Consider the following 20,290-nt stretch of genomic DNA (forward strand, 5'->3'; position numbering starts at 1 on the left):
TAGAGAAAGAAGAACCATGCAGATCTGATGATTCTATATCTGCTGATTCTCCTAGAAACCAAAGAGGAAAAGTTAATATTTGTAGAAACATTGAGTAGTGTGTATCGATTTTATTGACGTGAGCAATGTTGAACCAAACAGAACAACAGTACTCATCAACAGAAAAAAGGCTGCCGTATGAAGGGTGATGGCAGCAGCGTCCCATGAAGAACCAGCATTTTCTGAAGTATATTATTCCTGGATTTTAATTTAAAAATTTCATACAAATGGAATATGCATTTCAATGAAAAATCTAATTTTATTTCGAGATATTTAGGATTGAAATTATATGTAAAACATTAGGTAAGTATCATTTTTCTCTCAATTATTTATATACAGGGTTAGAACTATTCAGAGGGGGACTACAGGGATATCGAAAACCGTTAGAAATACAGGGTAGCTTAAATTACGAAAAAGTTGCGTTATTCAAGGTGGGTGTAAACAGTTCCCAAATATCTCTGATGGTTCCTGAGATATCTCGAAAAAACTGAAAATCAAGATTATCATTTTTTCTTCATAACTCATTTATTTTTGGAGATAACTACACGAAATTTGGTGTGTAGTCATAATTCTATATAACGATTATACTGGTGTACTACTTTTTTGTAATTTAAGCCACCCTTTATTTTTAAGGGTTTTCGATATTCCTAGTCAGTCTCTAAATAGTTCTAACCCTGTATAATTTTATTACAAACCTCAAGAATTGCACCCCACCCGATCGTACTTTCTTATCCATTCTTACGACGCTTGGACGCTCCCGACGACTTCCAATCCAACATTCAACAGCTATGTGAAGCAGGCACCCCCAAATGCGAATTTTGAAACAAAAATTTCAGGGTCGTTTGTCCAACGTAAGTCCACTTCTGTCCACCCAATTTTTTCATTTGTCCACCCACAGAACCAAATCAATCTTTGAAAATTTAAGAAAGTGTGAAGTTGGCACCGCCGAATGAAAATTTTTAAACCAAAATTTCAAGGTCGTTTGTCCACCTTAGGTCCATATTTATCCACCTTTTTTTTTGTCCACCCACTGTTTGAGACATATGGAAAAAGAAGTTGTTCCAGTGCAATACTCTGAGTAGCTCACCCAAATTGCAAAAACGTGTTTTTAATGGTAAATATCGTTTGTCGAACGTTAGTCCTCTTTTGTCCTCCCAATTTTTTCATTTGTCCACCCACAGAACCATAGAAATCAATCATAAAATTTCTTTGGAAGTGTTGAGTTGGCACCACTATACTCAAAATTTTAAACTAAATACTATGGAGGGTACCTTATACAGGGTGTCCCGTAAAGACCACGTCAAACGAAAACGGAAAGTAGATCAGAATGTGCTCTACCTGATGTGAAAAAATCTTTCATATGAAAGTCTCACAGGTTTCGAGATATTTGATGTTTTATGAAAATGTTGAATTTTTTCACTTCAAATGCTTTCTCTCTTGCGAAGCTACAATTAAATACTTTTCGAATCAGTTTTTTTCCGTAAATTTTGTTGAATGATTACTTCAATTCATGCAATGAAAAATACCACAAAATATTATACAGGGATTCTGAAAAAAAAAATTGAAATTCATGTTCTGAAGGAAGTGTTTTTTTGTGCTGAATTCTATCGGACGTGGTATAAAAAAAAGACACTAGACCTTTTCTGCATATTACGTTGAAAAGTTGCCCATTTTATGAGGATTCCGAAAAGGTAAAATACAGGTGATAACCTTCTTCACGAAAAAAGATATTTGAATGTTTATCGAAAATGAAGCATTTCTGTGAAAAACTGATTTTGTCACCTTTTCCATAAATACTTTCATTTTGCACTTCCTGCTGAAAATAATCAATCAACAAATCGATAAAATGTTATTAAGATGCTAATTCACTGACTGAGTTTTTTTATTTCCTTTTCTTTGCCCAAAGAACTCTCGAACATCGATATGATGTGATGCGATTCAATGATTTACCAGACTTAAATCCTCTGGAGTTTTTTACTGGGGTTTTTCAAAAAATGAAATTTATTCGAATCCTATAAGAGATGAAGTACAACTTAGGGATCGCATTCGTATTTCAGCAGCCAAAATAGCGGGGAGAAGTTTGTATGGTTTGAAAAGGTCATTTCTCAATAGATGCAGGGGATGTATTAGCGAAGGGGGTGGTCATTTTGAACATTTGCTCTAATAAGAATCCTGAATTTTTATTATTGATATTTTTATAAAGTTTCTCCACAATAGATTTGTTGATGCTGAAGGTCCTGTGCGTTATTACATTATATCATTGCAATTAATGAATAATTTCATTTTATAAGTAATTTAAAGACTAACTGAAATTTTTCAAGTGAATTATTCAATATGTTACAGCAGAATCTGCAAAATGAAAGAATTTGTGGAAAGGGTGACAAAATCAGTTTTTCACAGAAATGCTCCATTTTCGATAAACATTCAAATATCTTTTTTCGTGAAGAAGGTTATCACCTGTATTTTACCTTTTCGGAATCCTCACAAAATGGGCAACTTTTCAACGTAATATGCAGAAAAGGTCTAGTGTCTTTTTTTTATACCACGTCCGATAGAATTCAGCACAAAAAAACACTTCCTTCAGAACATGAATTTTAATTTTTTTTTTCAGAATCCCTGTATAATATTTTGTGGTATTTTTCATTGCACGAATTGGAGTAATCATTCAACCAAATTTACGGAAAAAAACTGATTCGAAAAGTATTTAATTGTAGCTTCCGCAAGAGAGAAAGCATTTTAAGTGAAAAAATTCAACATTTTCATAAAACATCAAATATCTCGAAAAGTGTGAGACTTTCATATGAACGATTTTTTCACATCAGGTAGAGCACATTCTGATCTACTTTCCGTTTTCGTTTGACGTGGTCTTTACGGGACACCCTGTATATACTAAATATTCAGGTTCGTTTGTTCTTCGCTATTTCATTTCTCTACATCAGGAATTTATTTTCATTTCCATCCAGACTAGATGCGCCAAATTTGGGATGAAAAATTGATTAATCAAAATTTTTCGTTGATTTCTCCTAAAATGCTAAAGAATGTTTTTCATCGAATGAATCGTTGGTCCATAATGGATTCAAATTTGTCCAATCAAAATTTTATTCTTTCATATGCGTTATTGAAAAAAATAATATTTACTTTTAGTCCAGTAGGACTAACGTACGTGGAGGTTTTTTGAATGCAAAAGGTGGAGTAGTAGCGATTTTTTAGTATGCTGTTAAGCTCACGGTCTTTCCATTATGACAGCGTAACGTTCTGAAAGCTAAATAATAAGCAAGTTTTTTTTTTTTTTGGTGTAGCAGGGGGAAAATCTGCAAGACAGACGAACACACCCTCTCCTGAGGGGGAACAGTGTGGGGATTCTCACTCTCTGAGCTCGAGACCCACTAAAAACCCTTAACTGCTTCTTCATAGGTTCCGGGCATTTTGCCTATTATCCAGTTGACTCTTATGGTTTCTGGACTCTCACACGATCATAGTCGTGTTGATATTTGTATGCTGCCTATAGCTTTCACAGGTTAAGCTCTTCTTTGGTGACATTTAAATTCTTAACTGATCTTTCGGTCTTCGGTGGTAGGTTCTTGACCTTCTAGCTTCTTCCGTTGGATCGTAGTCGACTAAGTCAATATCGATTATCTCCAGTCAAATCCCTCATGTAAACATCTTCTTGATGACCCACTGAATTATTTCGATTTGAAAGTTACTTTAATTTTATCAGCATTGATAATTTATTGATAATAAATTATTCTGGTATAAAAAATACAGATTTTGCTTCGAATGTTGAAAGAAGTCTCCAAAATTATTATGGAAATGTTTTGTAATCTTCGTGTACGACAAAAGGTCGATTCATATTATACGTTCCGCTCAGTTCAGGCCGGCGGAAGGATCATTAGCCCTTGACGGAGGTTGCGTTCATATCAGATTGTCTATGGTTCATATTATCAGTCACGATCGTCTCAGTCACCTTCCGCTTCGTGTGTCGTGAATCTTCGGTTGCATTCGCATAGACCAGCACATGACACATGAAGCCTTTCATTTTGATCAAAACAGTACAAGAAGGACCCTAAAAATTTTTGTTAAATTATTAGTATTATTATTTTCGTTATTCTCTTTATTCTCTTACGAAAACCCTTTAACTTTTGCTAAAAATAAAATTGCTGCAATTTTGACTCAAGGAATTATGTGCTTTTGCATTATTGTTAGACGAAGATGAAGAGGAACAAAAAGTCGGTAAAAAGATTGGGTTTCTAACCAATATTTGAAAAGAGGATAGTTGAAGGTGAATATTGGACATTGGTGCACACATCATGGCTATTTTAGAATGAACAGGAAATCATTTCGATTATATACTGTGAAAAATTTCGCAATTAGTACAAAAAAAAGTTCAAAGAAGCTTTCACAACAAAGGAAAACCCACTCTGTAATCTGTGGGAAAACCCTCGATTGACTGAGCTGAACTGAGCGGTTGCTTATTCATATTATAGGCTTGATCGTAGAGTGGCTCACAACGGTTGTGAACTGTACAGAGCACGCGCAATTCCATTTTAGGGTAGCGAAAATCCATTTGCGCTATAGAATAAGATATAGAGATAAGAAAATTAAAAATAAGAGCGTGAGGTAGAAGTTTTTTTCAAAGTTCAATTGGTGGGTTTTCAGGTGAGTCTGCCCGTTACACAAAAATTGAGAAAAAGGAAATAAAACACTCAAGAAAAAAGGATAATAACAACAAACCCGATATAGTAAAGGAAAGCTGTAACTGACGAGCCAGCGATAGAGGCGGGTCAAAACCTGAATTAAGTAGGGGGCTGACGCAACCGCTCTGCTGACGCACGGCGGTTATACGCGTAAATCGAAGAGTATACGGCAACAGGTGATCCTTAATGAGTCTAGCGGATAAAAAACGCAATAGGAGTGACGAGTTCGAAGAGATAGAAGCGGAGTCTATTGGAAGGAATAAAAAAGTACTGAGATCACCAAACCTGAAACTAAGAAAGGGTGGGGAAGAAATGGATTCCGGAAACCTAGAACATATGTTGAAGATGATGATGGAACAAATGATGGTGGAAATGAGGAAAAATACAGAAGAACTAAAGGTTGAGATCAAGAATATGCGGGAAGAAATGCAGAAAAGAGAGAAAAAATGGAATGAGGAGAAAAAAATGTTAGAGAAAAGAATTGAAATTTTGGAAGATAAGACCGAAAGAGAGGAAAAAAGAAGGAAGAAAAACAATATTGTAATCAAGAATCTTGCAATTGAGGTTGGAAAAGAGAAGGAGGAAATTCAAACGTACATAGAAAATGAACTGAAGACAAAAGTTGAAATTAAAAGAGCATACAGAATAAATCAAGGTACAAATATTGAAATGTTTGTCGCTGAAGTAGGTAGTTGGGAGCAAAAACAACAGGTAATGAAGAAGAAACATAATTTGAAAGGAAAGAAAACAATTATAGAAAACGACCTTACCCCAAAGGAGAGACAAATCCAGAAGCAGATCCTAGAAATAGGAAAAGTGGAGAGAGACAAAGAAAGAAAAGTGAAAATAGGATATCAAAAATAACGATAGATGGAATACTATATGTCTGGGATGAAAAGGAGCAAGGAGTAAAGGAACAAAATGTAACTCGGAACAGAGGAAATTTGGCAAAAAACTAATTATGGTTAGTGGCCACGGAAGTACTGAAAAGATGATGACTAAGCAGGAGAATGAAAATGAATATGGAAACACACAGAGAAAAGAGATGACTAGGGGAAAGAAAGTGGAAAAATGGAGGATAATATTCTGGTTGGAACGAAGACTAAATGGAGAGAGTGGAAATTGGCCACATGGAATGTTAGAGGAATAAGGGGAAAAGAATTGGATTTAATAGGGGAGTTTGAGAGATATAACATTGACGTTTTAGGTATAACAGAGACAAAAAAGAAGGGGAAAGGAGAACAATTGATGGAAAATGGGCACATTATGGTATACGGTGGAGTGGAATATGAAAGACACGGTGCAGCGGGAGTGGGATGTCTGATAAATAAGAGATAGAGTCAATTTGTGGACCACTGGGAGGTGTACTCTGAAAGGATTCTCTTACTGCGTCTAAAAAAGAGTACGAACCGAATTATATCTATATTGGTAGTATACGGTCCGAACGAGGATGCAAGAGCGGAAGAAAAAGATAAATTCTGGGAAGAATTGAATATGGCAAAGGAGAACTGTAAGGGAAAAATTATAATATGCGGAGATATCAACGGTAGAGTTGGTATTTCACAGGATAATAATGGAGTTGTGGGCAAATATGGTGAAGATAAGAAGACAAATAATGGAAATAGACTTATTGAATACTGCAGAGTGAACGACTTAATAGTGACAAATACTTTCTATGAACATAAGGATATTCATAAGTATACAAGACAGGGACCAAAAAGAGAAGATAGATCAATTATAGATTACATAGTCGTGGAGAGGGATAGTAGGAGAGAGGTGAATGATGTGAGAGTATACAGGGGAGCTGAATTAGGAACCGATCACTACATGTTGGTTGCGAGAATGGTAGAAGAGGATGAGGGAGGGAAGGTCGAAAAACAAAATGAAAGATGTTATGAACGGATTAAATATTATAAGCTAAGAAAACGTGTGATTGCAGAGAAGTACAGAACAAAATCTGATCTCTCCTCAGGTGCGAATAAATCTTTCGCCTTTTACTACAGAACAAAATTAGAAGAAGAACGTTCAAGGGTAGATGTAGTCAACTGTAACTGGAGGCTGGAAGATTTGTGGGTCGACTTCAAGACAAAAGTATTGGCAACAGCAAAGGAGGTTTGTGGAAGTGTAAGAGTCAAAGGAAAAAGGAAATATACTTCTTGGTGGAGTGAGGACATTAAAAAAGAGATTAAATGCAAGAAGAACAGATGGAAAGAATACTTAAGAGAAAGAACTGAGGAAAGTTATATGAGGTACAAGGAAAAAAGAAAAAAAGTTAAAAAAATGATCAAGAGCAACAAGGAAAAGAACTGGACTGATTTTGGGGATAAAATGGAAAAATATGCTAATGAGAACAAAAAATTATTCTATAGAATGTTAAAAAATACGAAAAAGAAAAAGGGATTAGAACAAATAACCATAAGAAACAAACAAAGGGAATTACTGACAAGTGAGAAGGAAATCATTCCCATGGGAAGATGGAGAGAGTATTTTATAGAACTCTTGGAAGGAAACGATAGATATGTCATGCCTGAGGAAGCTGTCGGAAAGGATGCTCGAACAAACACTGATGAAGGCCATATAATTATAGAGGAAATTAACGAAGCATTAAATAATAAATAAGTTGAAAAGTGGAAAGATAGCACCAGAGATGATAAAAAATATGGGGAATATCGGTAGAGAAATTTTTAGAGTGATCTGTCAAAAAGCGTGGAATGAGAAAGAAATACCGGAGGACTGGAGGAGGGCTTTGATTGTTCCTATTTATAAGAGCGGAGATAAAAAAGAATGTAGTAATTACAGAGGGATAACATTAATGAATACTGCGTTGAAGGTGTATGAATCGATACTCGAACAGCGACTGAGAGCACATGAAGAGAAATCCCTAGAAGAGGCACAAAGCGGGTTCATTAAAGGAAGAAGTACTCAAGATCATATATTCACAATTAAGCAGATAATTGAGAAAGTAAGGAAAAACAAAAGGACTGCCTATTTTGTGTTTATAGATTTGGTCAAGGCTTTCGATAAGGTCAGAAGAAAGAAGCTGTGGGAAATACTAAGGAAGCGTTGCATTCGATCCAGAGTATGTATTTATTTTTTATTTATTTATTTATTATAAATCTACGGGATAACCCCTTTACAGAAAAAAAATACATCTTAACAAAAAAAATAACAGCCTCATTAAAATAAAAACTACTACATAACAAACTATTTTGGAACACAGCAACTACGACATCGAGTATAACATAAAAAAATAATCTAGTGTTTCACCTTCTTCTACCCATCACTGAGGAACGCGAAAGCACAACGCTCAGCCGTGACCTGAATCTACCGAGTGACTGCTCGCAGATATCCAACTCAGGATACCTGTTCATAAAGTTAAGAGTTCTACCTAGGTATAGATGATTACCATAATTAGTACGTAACGCTCTCGGCCTAAACAAATCAGTATGCCTAGTTCTTCTAGGAGGCACATTCAAGGTTAGTCTTGACACTAGTTCAGGTGAGGAAACGCAGCCATGTAACAACTTATGCAAGAAACAACAGTCCAATAAACGTCTTCTATCAGACAGCGACCACAGTCCCACCGATTCCCTAATTGCCGTAACACTCACTTCAGCATAACGTATACCCCTTTTTTGAGCAATAAATCTCAGGAATTTGCTTTGTACACTCTCCAGTGATCGAGAGGCCACCACACCTCTAGGAGACCAGACCAAACCAAGGAGCCATACTCAAGAATGCTTCTAATCAGGGAGCAAAACATAGAAATCAGTGCACTCTCAGAAAACGATCTGCAATTTCTTATCACAAGACCCAAAAGTCTCAACGATTTATCCCTCACGTAAGCCAAGTGAGAATGAAATGATAATTTCGTGTCGAACCACACTCCTAAGTCCTTAACTGACGTTGTTCGAGTTAATCTCTCACCGCACAGGTCGTATGTGGAATGTATATAGCCTCTTCCTCTGGAAAACGTGATCACCGAGCACTTCTTGATGTTCAAAAACATACGATTGGAAAAACACCATTCCTCCAATCTATTGCAATGCTGCTGCAGTAACTTGACGTCATTGTCACATGAAATAACACGGTAAAACTTCAAATCGTCCGCGAACAACAAATAGTCAGAGTTGAGAAACACACTACTGATGTCGTTGATGAAGAGGCAAAACAATATGGGTCCTAGATGGGACCCCTGTGGCACCCCAGAATAAACAGGAATATAGTAGGAAATGCAGTCTCTCAGTTTGACTGCCAAAAGACGGTTCCTCAAAAAGCTGCTAAACCACTCGTACATAATACCCCTTATTCCCAATCTGTGTAGTTTCAACATAAGGATATTCAAATTGACTTTGTCAAAAGCCTTGCTAAAATCACTGTAAATGGCGTCAGTCTGCCTACCGTCCTCCAGTGCACTGATAATATCCTCCACATAAACCAGTAGGTTGGTCATCGTAGATCTACCCCTAGAGAATCCGTGCTGCTGATTTATTATAAACGAGGAACTCTCCCACACTAATCTGACACACACCAACTTATCGAGTAACTTCGGTAAAACAGACTGCAGCGCAATACCTCGATAGTTTCTAATATCCTCTTTGTCTCCAGCCTTATACACAGGTACCAAATAACCGTTTTTCCAGTATGAGGGAAACTTCCCAGTTCTCAAGGAGACCTCAAATATATCACGAATTGGTGTTGTGAGTGAAAAAATACACCTCTTTATAAGCATCGCAGGCACCCCATCCGGACCACACGAATAGCCATGCACCCTTCAAACCCTGGATCCCCTCAAAAACTTCCCTCGTGGATAGGGACAGCTGAGACAAACCAATACATTCCCGTATTGAGTGCATTCCAGGTGAAACTATATGCTCGTTTTCGTATGTCTTGGCAAAATAATCGGCGAACAAATTTGTAATATCTTCATCGCTATCAGCAATCTTATCATCCAAATGCATACTAACTGGAAGATCATTTGACGGACTCAGTGTTTTAAAATATGACCAAAAAAACTTGGGGTCGGTTCGCAAGCTCGCGTCGATCTCGGCGATGTAACTATTATAAAGGTTTCTGTTCAACTGCTTGCATTTCGCTCTAACCACCTTGAATTGATCCCAAATGTCTGCACACATGGATCTTTTATATTCCCTATGTAATTGCTTTTTCTTATTTATTAACGATATCAAACGTTTGTTGAACCATGCTGGATATTTCTCAGTTCTCATTTTAGTTTTCTTGGGAACAAATGATTCCAAACCAACATTGATTATATCATAAAATTTAGCAACACATTCATCGACGTCCTCGGACTGCGTACAGACTCGCCAATCAACAGAACTAAAGTAGTCATTCAAACCGACATAATTGGCATTACGGTAGTCATAGTATGATCTTGGTCGGTTGGCCCCAAGCTTCATTATCAATATTCTCAACGAAAAAAGATACAGCACTATGATGGATTGAGTCATGAAAAATCTGAGAGTCCTGGAACACCAAACTCAAGTTGTCCATATTAGTGTATATAAGATCTAAATACGTACCCCGGCTGTTTGGAACTTTATTAAACTGATGCATGCCAAGAAAGGTGAAAGTCTCAGCCACACACTGCCGAAAGTCATTTGATGAGCACAACACAAACCTATCGCCATCCCAACTCGCTGTTGGTACATTGTAATCGCCACAAATGATGAAATTGGAAGTTGGATCGTGGAGTTGAACCTCCTCAATGGCGTCGCAATGATGCTGGTAACGACTCTCAGAAGAGCCAGGGGGAATATAGACACCACATATAATTGTCTTGATCGAGTTGATGTTTACAGACACCAACACTTGCTCCACATCCTGAATTGCACATTTTATTGTCCTGCCACACAAACCTTTACGTGTCAATATCATCACACCTCCCCCCCTCACCTTGGAACTAGTCAAATTCGATCGATCACATCGAAAAACATCCCACTCGGGAGCCTGAAATTCCGCATCAAGCACATCCGCACTCAACCACGTCTCTGTCAAAACCAAAACATCATATTCACAGTCAATAGCCAAGGTTCTTAACTCATCCAATCGCGTACAAATACCACCGACGTTATGGTAATAAATCCTTATGTTCTGCTGTAAAGGGGGCTTAACTAGTTTTTCCTCCTGATGATCTTCGGCTCACCGCCGATGTATCTAATTGTTAGCTTTTCACCTTTTAAGCTTCTCTCATCGATTTCCCTCTTCAAATTTTCCAAATGATCGCGCTGCTGAGGAGTTTTATCGTTGAAAATTCTAAAACGTTGCCCATTCTCTCTTTCACTTTCATTTTGATCAAAACAGAAGGACCCTAAAAATATTGTTAAATTATCAGTATTTTATTATTATTTTCGTTGTTTCTCTTACGTGCCCTATCTCATAGGACGTAAACCCTTTGACTTCTGCTAAAAATAAAATTGCTGCAATTACGCCTGAATGAATGATGTGCTTTTGCATTATTGTTAGACGAAGATGAAGAGGAACAAAAGGTCGGTAAAAAGATTAGGTGTCTAACCAATATTTGAAGAGAGGAAAGTTGAAGGTGAATATTGGACATTATAAAAAAAATTGGTCCACACATCATGGCTTTTTTAGAATGATATCATTTCGATTATACAGGGTGATTCATATTGGGACATAGGCTAAGGGCAGATTGTTTGGACCAAAATATGGCGATAGGACCAAATATACCTCAATAAAATATTGCTGTGGAAAAAGATAGAGGGCGTTAAAGTTGAATTTTGTATAAGGGGAGAGAATAATATTTTCTTCAAAGTTCGAAAGTCCTTTATTGAAAGAATTAGAAAAAGCATAGAAGTAGGGGGAGGACACGTAGAACATTTAATTTAAGTTTATTCTTTTTATGTAACATTGTTTTTAATTATGCTTTATCGTCGAAATAAATGAATAAAATAAATAAGCCGTTACTTCAAATCCCCTTCCGATGCTCTGAACTGTTCAATTGTGTTTTTCTTAAAAACGGATGAAAAAATATACAGTGAAATTATTAGCAAAAAAAAAATCAACTTTAATGTCCTCTATCTTTTTTGCACAGCAATATTTCATCGAGGTATATTTGGTCCTATCGCCATATTTTGGTCCAAACAATCTGCCCTTAGCCTATGTCCCAATAGTTATGAATCATCCTGTATACTGTGGAAAATTTCGCATTTAATACAAAAAAAAGTTCAAAGAAGCTTTCACAACAAAGGAAAACCCTCGATTGACTGAGCTGAACTGAGAGGTTGCTTATTCATATTATACGTTCAGTCTCATTCAGTCCAACCACGCCCTTCAGCCCATCCGCACAATATTCTCTGGAAGAATACCGTCGGACGGTCGTAAGCAGAGACAACCGAGACGGTCAACTCCAGGCCAAAATTTGTCCGAAGTTAAGAATGATGCTGCATCTCTCTCTGTTCTGTGTGACTTGTATAAGTCTATCCTTTTTAACCATCTCCTCCAGTAATTTCCAGAGGGCGCTACCAACGCTTTTTGGATAATTTGAAATGTCTATGTACAGAATGCTAAAGAAGAAGAAAAATTTATGAAAGAAGCGGAATGGCGCATGACTCTGTTTATCCTATCTCTAAGAATCATTTTGAATTTCCTTAGAGAACGCCTCGTGCAAGTGATTTAATTTAGATTTTAATTTTTATTATGGCCGAAAGAAAGTGTTTAATATGTGGGGCTTCTGAGTCAGAAGTCCAGAGATTATTTTGTTTTCCATACAACCCTGCAAGGTACGTAAAATTGTTTATTTAAACCTAAGATCATTTGAGTAAATGTATATTTTCTTTCACAGGAATGAGTTGTGGATGCAAACTCTGGGTTTAAAGCATGTGCTGTAAGAAAGCATCACAGAATTTGCAACAACCATTTCAGAAGGGAAGCTTTCACCGATTCAAGTTTGCAGAAACTGAATAGAAATGCTATTCCCATGCCTTGGGTAATCTCTTCTTCTGCAGGTAATTAATTTTGTTTCTAAAATTACTAATTTCGTCCAACGTTGCATATTATCATATTCATATATTACAATGCTAACTCTTATTTCGATGTTTCAGCAAATACATTGGAAAGCATGCCTTCCCTTATTAATGAGGAACATGCTGGTACATCAGGTATATCCACATTCCCAGCGTCAGGTATTTTATTCATTCCTATAAATATCAATTTAGTTCATATGGTTGCATGTTATCTTTGATGCTATAATTAAATGTGTAAATCCCTAATCAAATACAATTCTTATTGTTTTTCAATTAGTTCTAGCTGATGAGGTAGAACCTAACACTGATGAGGAACATGCTGCTGTATCAAGTACTTCCACATTCCCATCATCAGGTATTATATTCATAAAATATTAATTTAGTTTATATGGTTCCATGTTTTCTACAATTCCGTCAAATGTATGATTCTCTTATAAACTACAACTTCAATGATCTTTTAATTAGTTCCAGCTAATGAGGGAAAAGCTTCTGTAACTGAAGAGATACATGCAGGTACATCAATTTCATTATCAGGTATGGTTTTTGCTTTCAATGAAAATCTTAAAACTTTTATTCATTTTGTATGTAAGAATTGTCATTAGACAATTTCTGACTTATTATCATCACTGATCATTATTACATATCAAGTATTGAGGTGTGTCAGCAAACTTTTTCTATTATGAATAAATGTAAAAATCATTTGTCTATTTTCAGATCTCAATGATCCGACTCCGAGTACTCCGGCATTGCCACAGTCTCCAATGTGGAGGAGATCCCGTGAATTTAGAAATATCGACAATTTCCATCTTTCAAATTCGACACCAAGAAAGAAGAAATTGGTCGATATACTACGGAGAAAGGAGGATCAACTGCGGAAGGTGAAGGCTTTGTGCAGAAAAAGGAGTGCTGCTGTCAGTGATATCCTTGACATTTCGAATGAAAGGGTTGTGAAGAATATTTTTAAGGATGTGCCATCACTGACAGCCAATTTGATGGTGTCTCAAATCAGAAACTATAAAGTGAAGAATGTTAAAGGAAGAAGATGGTCGCTGGAGGACAAAATATTGGCACTATCTCTCTTCAAGAGGAGTCCACGTTGCTACAATCTCCTCCGAAAATTTGCATCCCTACCATGCAAAAATACCATTCTTAATTTGCTGAAGAAGGTTCCTTTCAAAGTTGGCATAAACCAAAATATTTTTGACCAAATTGATCAAAATCTTCCCCAAGGTAAGGAAAGATGCTGTGTCCTTCTTTTTGATGAGATGGACATTAAAGAAGCTGTCCAGTACGATAGTAAGCAGCAACCGCACTTGGGGTACTTAGATCTGACATAAATTTTGAGGATCTAGGATGTCCTGATCATAAAAATCGCATAAGGGACATCATGACTGCTGCAATATGCAGGATTGGCATTCCTTGGTGGTGCAAAAGGAAGTGCGAAGAAGTAAAGTCAGATGCCAAAAAAAAGGCCTATGAAAAAAAAATTAAAAAATTGCGACATTCCTGATTTAATTTATTTTTTTACTTCTCTTCGACCAGCTTTTGCATCATCACCCATTTCGATCGCCATTCTTGTCTACCTTTATGACCTTCATGGCTCTAATTTTCATGTTTTTCAAAAATTTCAAAGTTTAATGAATTTTATATGTTCTAATCTTCAATTTCTATGTACCAATTGTAATAAATTCTTGGATTCACCAGCTATATATATATGTGTGTATGTCAATAAACATATTCTGCTGCAATATGTGGGATTGGCATTCCTTGGTGTTGCAAAAGGAAGTGCGAAGAAGTGAAGTCAGATGCAAAAAAAATGCTTCATTCCTGATTTAATTTATTTTTTTACTTCTCTTCGACCAGCTTTTGCATCATCACCCATTTCGATCGCCATTCTTGTCTACCTTTATGACCTTCATGGCTCTAATTTTCATGTTTTTCAAAAATTTCAAAGTTTAATGAATTTTATATGTTCTAATCTTCAATTTCTATGTACCAATTGTAATAAATTCTTGGATTCACCAGCTATATATATATGTGTGTATGTCAATAAACATATTCTGCTGCAATATGTGGGATTGGCATTCCTTGGTGTTGCAAAAGGAAGTGCGAAGAAGTGAAGTCAGATGCAAAAAAAATGCTTCATTCCTGATTTAATTTATTTTTTTACTTCTCTTCGACCAGCTTTTGCATCATCACCCATTTCGATCGTCATTCTTGTCTACCTTTATGACCTTCATGGCTCTAATTTTCATGGTTTTCAAAAATTTCAAAGTTTAATGAATTTTATATGTTCTAATCTTCAATTTTTATGCACCAATTGTAATAAATTCTTGGATTTACTAGTTGTATATGTATGTACCAATATGTGTGTGTATGCCAATAAACATATTCTTGTGAATACAGAGTTTTGTTATTCCTAAAAATGTCAAAAATGATTAACTTTGCACATGAAGAAAAACTTTCATTTTTGTTATTCAAGATATTTTCGTCGATATTATATGTGTCTTGAATATCAAAAATGAGAGCTTTTTCCTCATGTTCGCAAAAATCGAAATATTTAACTGCGATATGGACTAATGGAGATTCAAATTTCCCGCCATTTCTTCCGCCGCCTATTCCAGCGCCACCTATATATTCCCAAAGCCAATGTTAGAAAGAGATGGAAGATAAAATCGGACATAGATTTAGTTCCTAGTTGACCGTCTCGGTTGTCTCTGGTCGTAAGCGTGCCGATAGGTGCTGAAGAGTCGGAGACGGATAGTATGAATTAGTCCATATAAAACACATTGAAAGATATTTTGGCTGAGCTGAACTGAACTGAGACGGACGGATAATATGAACTGACCTTTTAGATCTGCATTCAAATACCTGTGCCGAGTTGCATTTGTCTGCTGCAAGAGTTTAGTTACTAACGAAAACGAAGATTAGTAAAAATAATAATTTAATTTCTTGTCAAAATATATAAAATGTGCGATTTTTCAATTGACCTTGGCAACCTTGGCAATCTTCAACTCAAGATGGAGATTTCATGAAGGAGACTAATCCCAGTAATCCCATCCTTACCTTACCAATCTCACACTATTCGACCTTTTCCGTCGAATAAGAAACGGAAGGCGGATGGTATTGTGAGAACTATGGAGGTAGTGAGAACATACATGAATTTGACACGGGAGATATATGGTGTGGATATGGAACATATAGTGAGAATCAACCTTTATTAGGATTATGACATAAACACCATTCAAGGAAATAATTTTTCAGGATTACCAAATCTTGGTTCAAAGTACCTATTTTCTCATACACAATTACATACTTCGAAATCAAAATGGCGAAATGCTAGAGCAATATATCATCGGCGCAAATATGTTTTTCGGAAAAAGTATCCGGGATATCACAAAAATATAAATTGAAAAGAAGAGGAGATAGTAAAGCTCCTTGTGGGAGTCCATTATTTAAAGTTAAAGTTTTGAAACTTCTGCTTTAATCATGAACAACAATCAATCTTCGATCAGATAAGATATTCTATAAAACGGAACTATTTAACAACATTTCAAATGTTTGATTTTTTTTTTTAATTGTACAAGGAATCTCTCCTTTTCATTTCATTATAATATTGTTTTTTCTTAGTTTTAATTCAAAAAATTTAATTCGTTATGGGCTCAGGGAGGGGCAGAGGCGGATGGGCTACCTCGAACCGGCCCGGGAAATTTCTTCCAGACCGGCCCGCTTCAAGAACGAAAAAAGTACTTTTAAGGTGGGGGTCCAGTGGAGTTGCCAGGAAAAAAAAAATTTGATGAGCAGCCCCTAAAGATGGCACTTCGGTTGGCACCTTAAAAGCAATTTTCAAATGTTTTTTTACAATTCAGAAAACTGTCAAAAAATTGAGCAGACATTTTGTGGGAGCGAGAAGGCGATGAAAAAATTGGGCCATGTTCCCATATAATTGCAAGGGATATTAAAAAACACCTCTAAAATCGTTTCGCCAGAATTTTTTTTTCTTATTCATATAATACTTTCGAGAAATTTTTGATTTCCTGCTTTAAGTGAAAGTTTTCACCTAGTTGTCGGATAGCATGCAGACATTATAGGGAAACACCAAAAAATTTTTTATTGCCTATAGAACAACTACTCAATTTGATTTTTGTCCGCTTTCTGGTTTCTAAGAATAAAATTGAACATTTCTTTTCTTCTTTTAATATGCTTTCTTCAGGAAGCTGTATATAAACATGGTTTGCTCAAAAAAAAAATATTATATGAAAGACCCACTGTTTTTCGACTATAAATCGACCCTTAAATTAACTACACCTTTACAATCTGCATTATGTTAGTTTTATATTTATTTCAATCCATTTTGTTCAAAACAACTCTGAGTAAATAAAATCAACGGAAAATGTATCTAGCTTCTGTCAAATAATATTGAATAAAGTAATAAAGTAAAGTTTGGTAATGTGATATTAAAAACAGAGGTTTAATATCACATAACTAAACTTTACTTTCACACCCCGTGTCCCATGGACTGGCAACTTAAAACCTTCGTATAAGGCAAGTTCAGCATAATAATCAAACAATTACGTGTAGGGTATTTCGCAGCTTCTGTATTTCATTACGTTTCAAGCCACCCTGTTTATGCCAGTTGTTCAGGAATAATTTATTTTCATCAATATTATTTTCAAAACTCATTGAAACATATATTTATTGGTAGTTTTCCCAATATTAATTTTGAATTGGTTTTCATCGGGAATCTTCCCGGTTTCCCGGTGGTCCCATCCGCCCCTGGGGAGGGGTAATTACCCCCTTCTATGAAACCATTGACCACAAAATTGTCCTCTACCAATAAATCTCCATCTCTATGATACGAATTGAAACTTTCCGTTCATATATTATTTTCATTTGTTAGCTGAAACAACTATAAATTCAATAAAAATTAGATAATTATTATTATTTTGTGAATTCTAAAAATTATCACGAACAACGCTCTAGAAACATTGATATTGTCAAAATGATTGTTTGTTGAATTTAAAGAATACGATGGAAACTTTTACGAATCGAAGCCAATCCAACCTTTTAACCTCACAAAAATTGTGGACGACCATAGACTTATAAATAACATGGACTCCGCATGTGAGAGAAGTCGGTTGGTTGAATAAGATGGAGAGTTTGTGGGCAAGCTGTCAAAAGGTTATAGAACACAAGTTTATGCGAAAATTTTCTTCAATAAATTTTAAAGAAGCTTCCGAGAAGACACACAGGAATTCCATAGCATTCCTTCGAAATCAATTATGTCAAAAAATATGTGAGTTTTAGTCAAAATAGATGTAATGAGAATAATAATCAACGTATCAACACCTTGTGGGCAAAGTCTGAGAAAATTGTAAAAATTTTCCATAATAAATGTTCAACAAGCTTCCGAGAAGGCAAACAGGAATTCCTTAACATTCCTTCGAAATGGAAAATATAAAAATTATGTGAGTTTCATTCAAGAATAAATATAATGTGAATAATACTCAACGTATGAACACCTTGTGGGCAACGCATAGACCTAATAAAATATGGACGGGCCCTGAGAGAGAGAGGTCACGAGTAGTACCTTAGAAAGAGATGGACATATGGTAGAAAATGTCAAAATCATATGTTTATTGTTTACTGTTCAGCTACTGTGTTTTCAATCGATATTTCATTCTCCTCATAAACAATTTAGCAGAAAACTTGGTTTTTAAAATCGACTGCTACATGCTAATAAAGCGAAAGTGATTTATTTTTGGAAATAATAGACCAATAAAGGAGTTTCTTTGTTATTTCATGTATGTACATATAGGACATGATTTACAAAGATTTACAAGGAATATACCTAGTCTGTTTTCTATATTTCACAAGGCCACAGCAAGAATTTGTGGAGGTGACTTGAATTTCGAGATAGTAGATATATTTTTGAATATTATAAAGAATGTTGTTCCAAACGAAGTAGTTACATATGTACCATCACATTCTATTTCAAGGCATGTCCGAAGAAAATACTTAATCCCAATCTGGATTCAATATTAGGAAGAGAAGAGATGTAAATCATGTTGATATTCAGTAAGCCCTGTGACATCGGCAAACTCAAAACTCGATATTTTCTGTTGATCAGTGTCACAGAAATCTAACACTGGAAAGCCACACAATAAAGAAACAGGAGCAGTAAAATATTACTGCCAGGAGTGCCAGAGAAGAGCAACTAAACCACCTGATGGAGAACCTATCAAAATATTTGTGAATGATTAATCATCATATAAATATTTCCCCAGCAGGAAATTTCATATTATTTGTGAAAGTATCAATAAACATACTTAAAATTATTGCCCTTTTCTCTATACCACACATGTTTTTGCACAAGGAAGGTAAAATGTTTAAAAAAATTCACTTTAACGATTAATTTTTCTCTGTCCAGCCAGAACGCAAAGCAGGGGTCCTTTTATCTTTCCAAATCATGAGTAATTTCAGTGTATATAAAATCAGACCCCGGCGAATGAGATAATAATGTTGTTTTACATAACTCTCAAGTTTTTTACATTAATAAAAATCAGAAAAAAAAATTTCAGGTAGTATTTTTTTATACGGAATCTATTATTTTATCAGCACTTGAGAGTTTCAAGTACGTGAAAAATATAGTTGATTTGATAACATTTTCGAAGTTGATTTCAGTCAGAGACAACCTCTGTTGTTGTCTCTGATTTCAGTACAAAAATTGCTTCAAATTAATAGAAAGTCTATAAATCTAGCGACAACCACCCAAAAATGCAACATGGAGGATCAGCGGACTGGTAGAATTCCCGAGTTTACTCGATAACTTGTTTGAAGCGGCAACGTTGAATTATTCTCTACCAGCTACCAGCTTGACGTTTACTACCAGGGACTGCTGTTATCTCTCTTTTCTACCACCCCCCTCTCTCTCGTGGGTATTCCTCGATGCGGTGAACGGGAAAACCACGTGAAGGCCTGTCCATGTATTATTAGGTCTATGGGGCAACGTCTGCGTTTATATCCATCATATGATTTTGACATTGCCCACACGGAATCAGTTCATCTCTTTCTTGTTCGATCAAAACGCATAAGCACTTCTCTCTCTAATGCATACAACCCCTCGATCTACTGAAATGTCACGTGACAGTGAGTCCATGTATTATAAGTCTATGTGGACGACAAACGCGTCATTACGAGTGAAGTTCCTCACTTGAAGAATATAATGCTAATTCAATGCACGTATATCGTATATTAATATTTCAAATTATGTTATGTTTACCTACACAACACCTATGTTTATCCTCCACAATTCTATTTTCATGTCTATCTGACAGCGGAATGGAGCGGCTTATTTATCGATATTAATCATAAATGAATGAATTATTCTAATGAATAAATTGGATAATGAAAACACTTTTAAGAAAACATTATTTGCTTTCAAGTTGACATACAAAACACGAGACCAGCTGATTCTGTTCGACTAAATCTTCAATCTTATTGGGGTCCCTTACATAGCATACGTTAATTCTCTCAAAGAATCCCAAAATC

General features: G+C 35.7%; 3 protein-coding genes and 1 long non-coding RNA gene across 4 annotated transcripts; all 4 read left to right on the plus strand.

The window, feature by feature from the left end:
* Positions 1 to 4,919: 4,919 nt before the first annotated feature.
* On the plus strand, positions 4,920 to 5,597 carry LOC123317712 (vicilin-like seed storage protein At2g18540). The gene has a single exon (XM_044904320.1). The coding sequence runs from the start codon at positions 4,920 to 4,922 to the stop codon at positions 5,595 to 5,597; it is 678 nt and encodes a 225-aa protein (XP_044760255.1).
* A 630-nt stretch (positions 5,598 to 6,227) lies between these two features.
* LOC123317714 lies at positions 6,228 to 7,352 on the plus strand. The gene has a single exon (XM_044904322.1). The coding sequence runs from the start codon at positions 6,228 to 6,230 to the stop codon at positions 7,350 to 7,352; it is 1,125 nt and encodes a 374-aa protein (XP_044760257.1).
* Positions 7,353 to 12,291: 4,939 nt separating this feature from the next.
* LOC123317715 lies at positions 12,292 to 14,076 on the plus strand. Its single transcript, XM_044904323.1, has 6 exons — positions 12,292 to 12,496; positions 12,559 to 12,721; positions 12,818 to 12,898; positions 13,017 to 13,094; positions 13,205 to 13,252; positions 13,454 to 14,076. The coding sequence occupies exons 2-6, from the start codon at positions 12,694 to 12,696 to the stop codon at positions 14,074 to 14,076; spliced, it is 858 nt and encodes a 285-aa protein (XP_044760258.1). The 5' UTR covers positions 12,292 to 12,496; positions 12,559 to 12,693.
* A 4,360-nt stretch (positions 14,077 to 18,436) lies between these two features.
* LOC123317299 lies at positions 18,437 to 19,077 on the plus strand. The gene is made up of 2 exons (XR_006538157.1): positions 18,437 to 18,638; positions 18,739 to 19,077. It is a non-coding gene; the product is annotated as an uncharacterized LOC123317299 (long non-coding RNA).
* The last annotated feature ends 1,213 nt before the right edge of the window (positions 19,078 to 20,290 follow it).

The sequence above is a fragment of the Coccinella septempunctata genome, chromosome 7, assembly GCF_907165205.1.
Source record: "Coccinella septempunctata chromosome 7, icCocSept1.1, whole genome shotgun sequence".
Taxonomy (NCBI): domain Eukaryota; kingdom Metazoa; phylum Arthropoda; class Insecta; order Coleoptera; family Coccinellidae; genus Coccinella; species Coccinella septempunctata.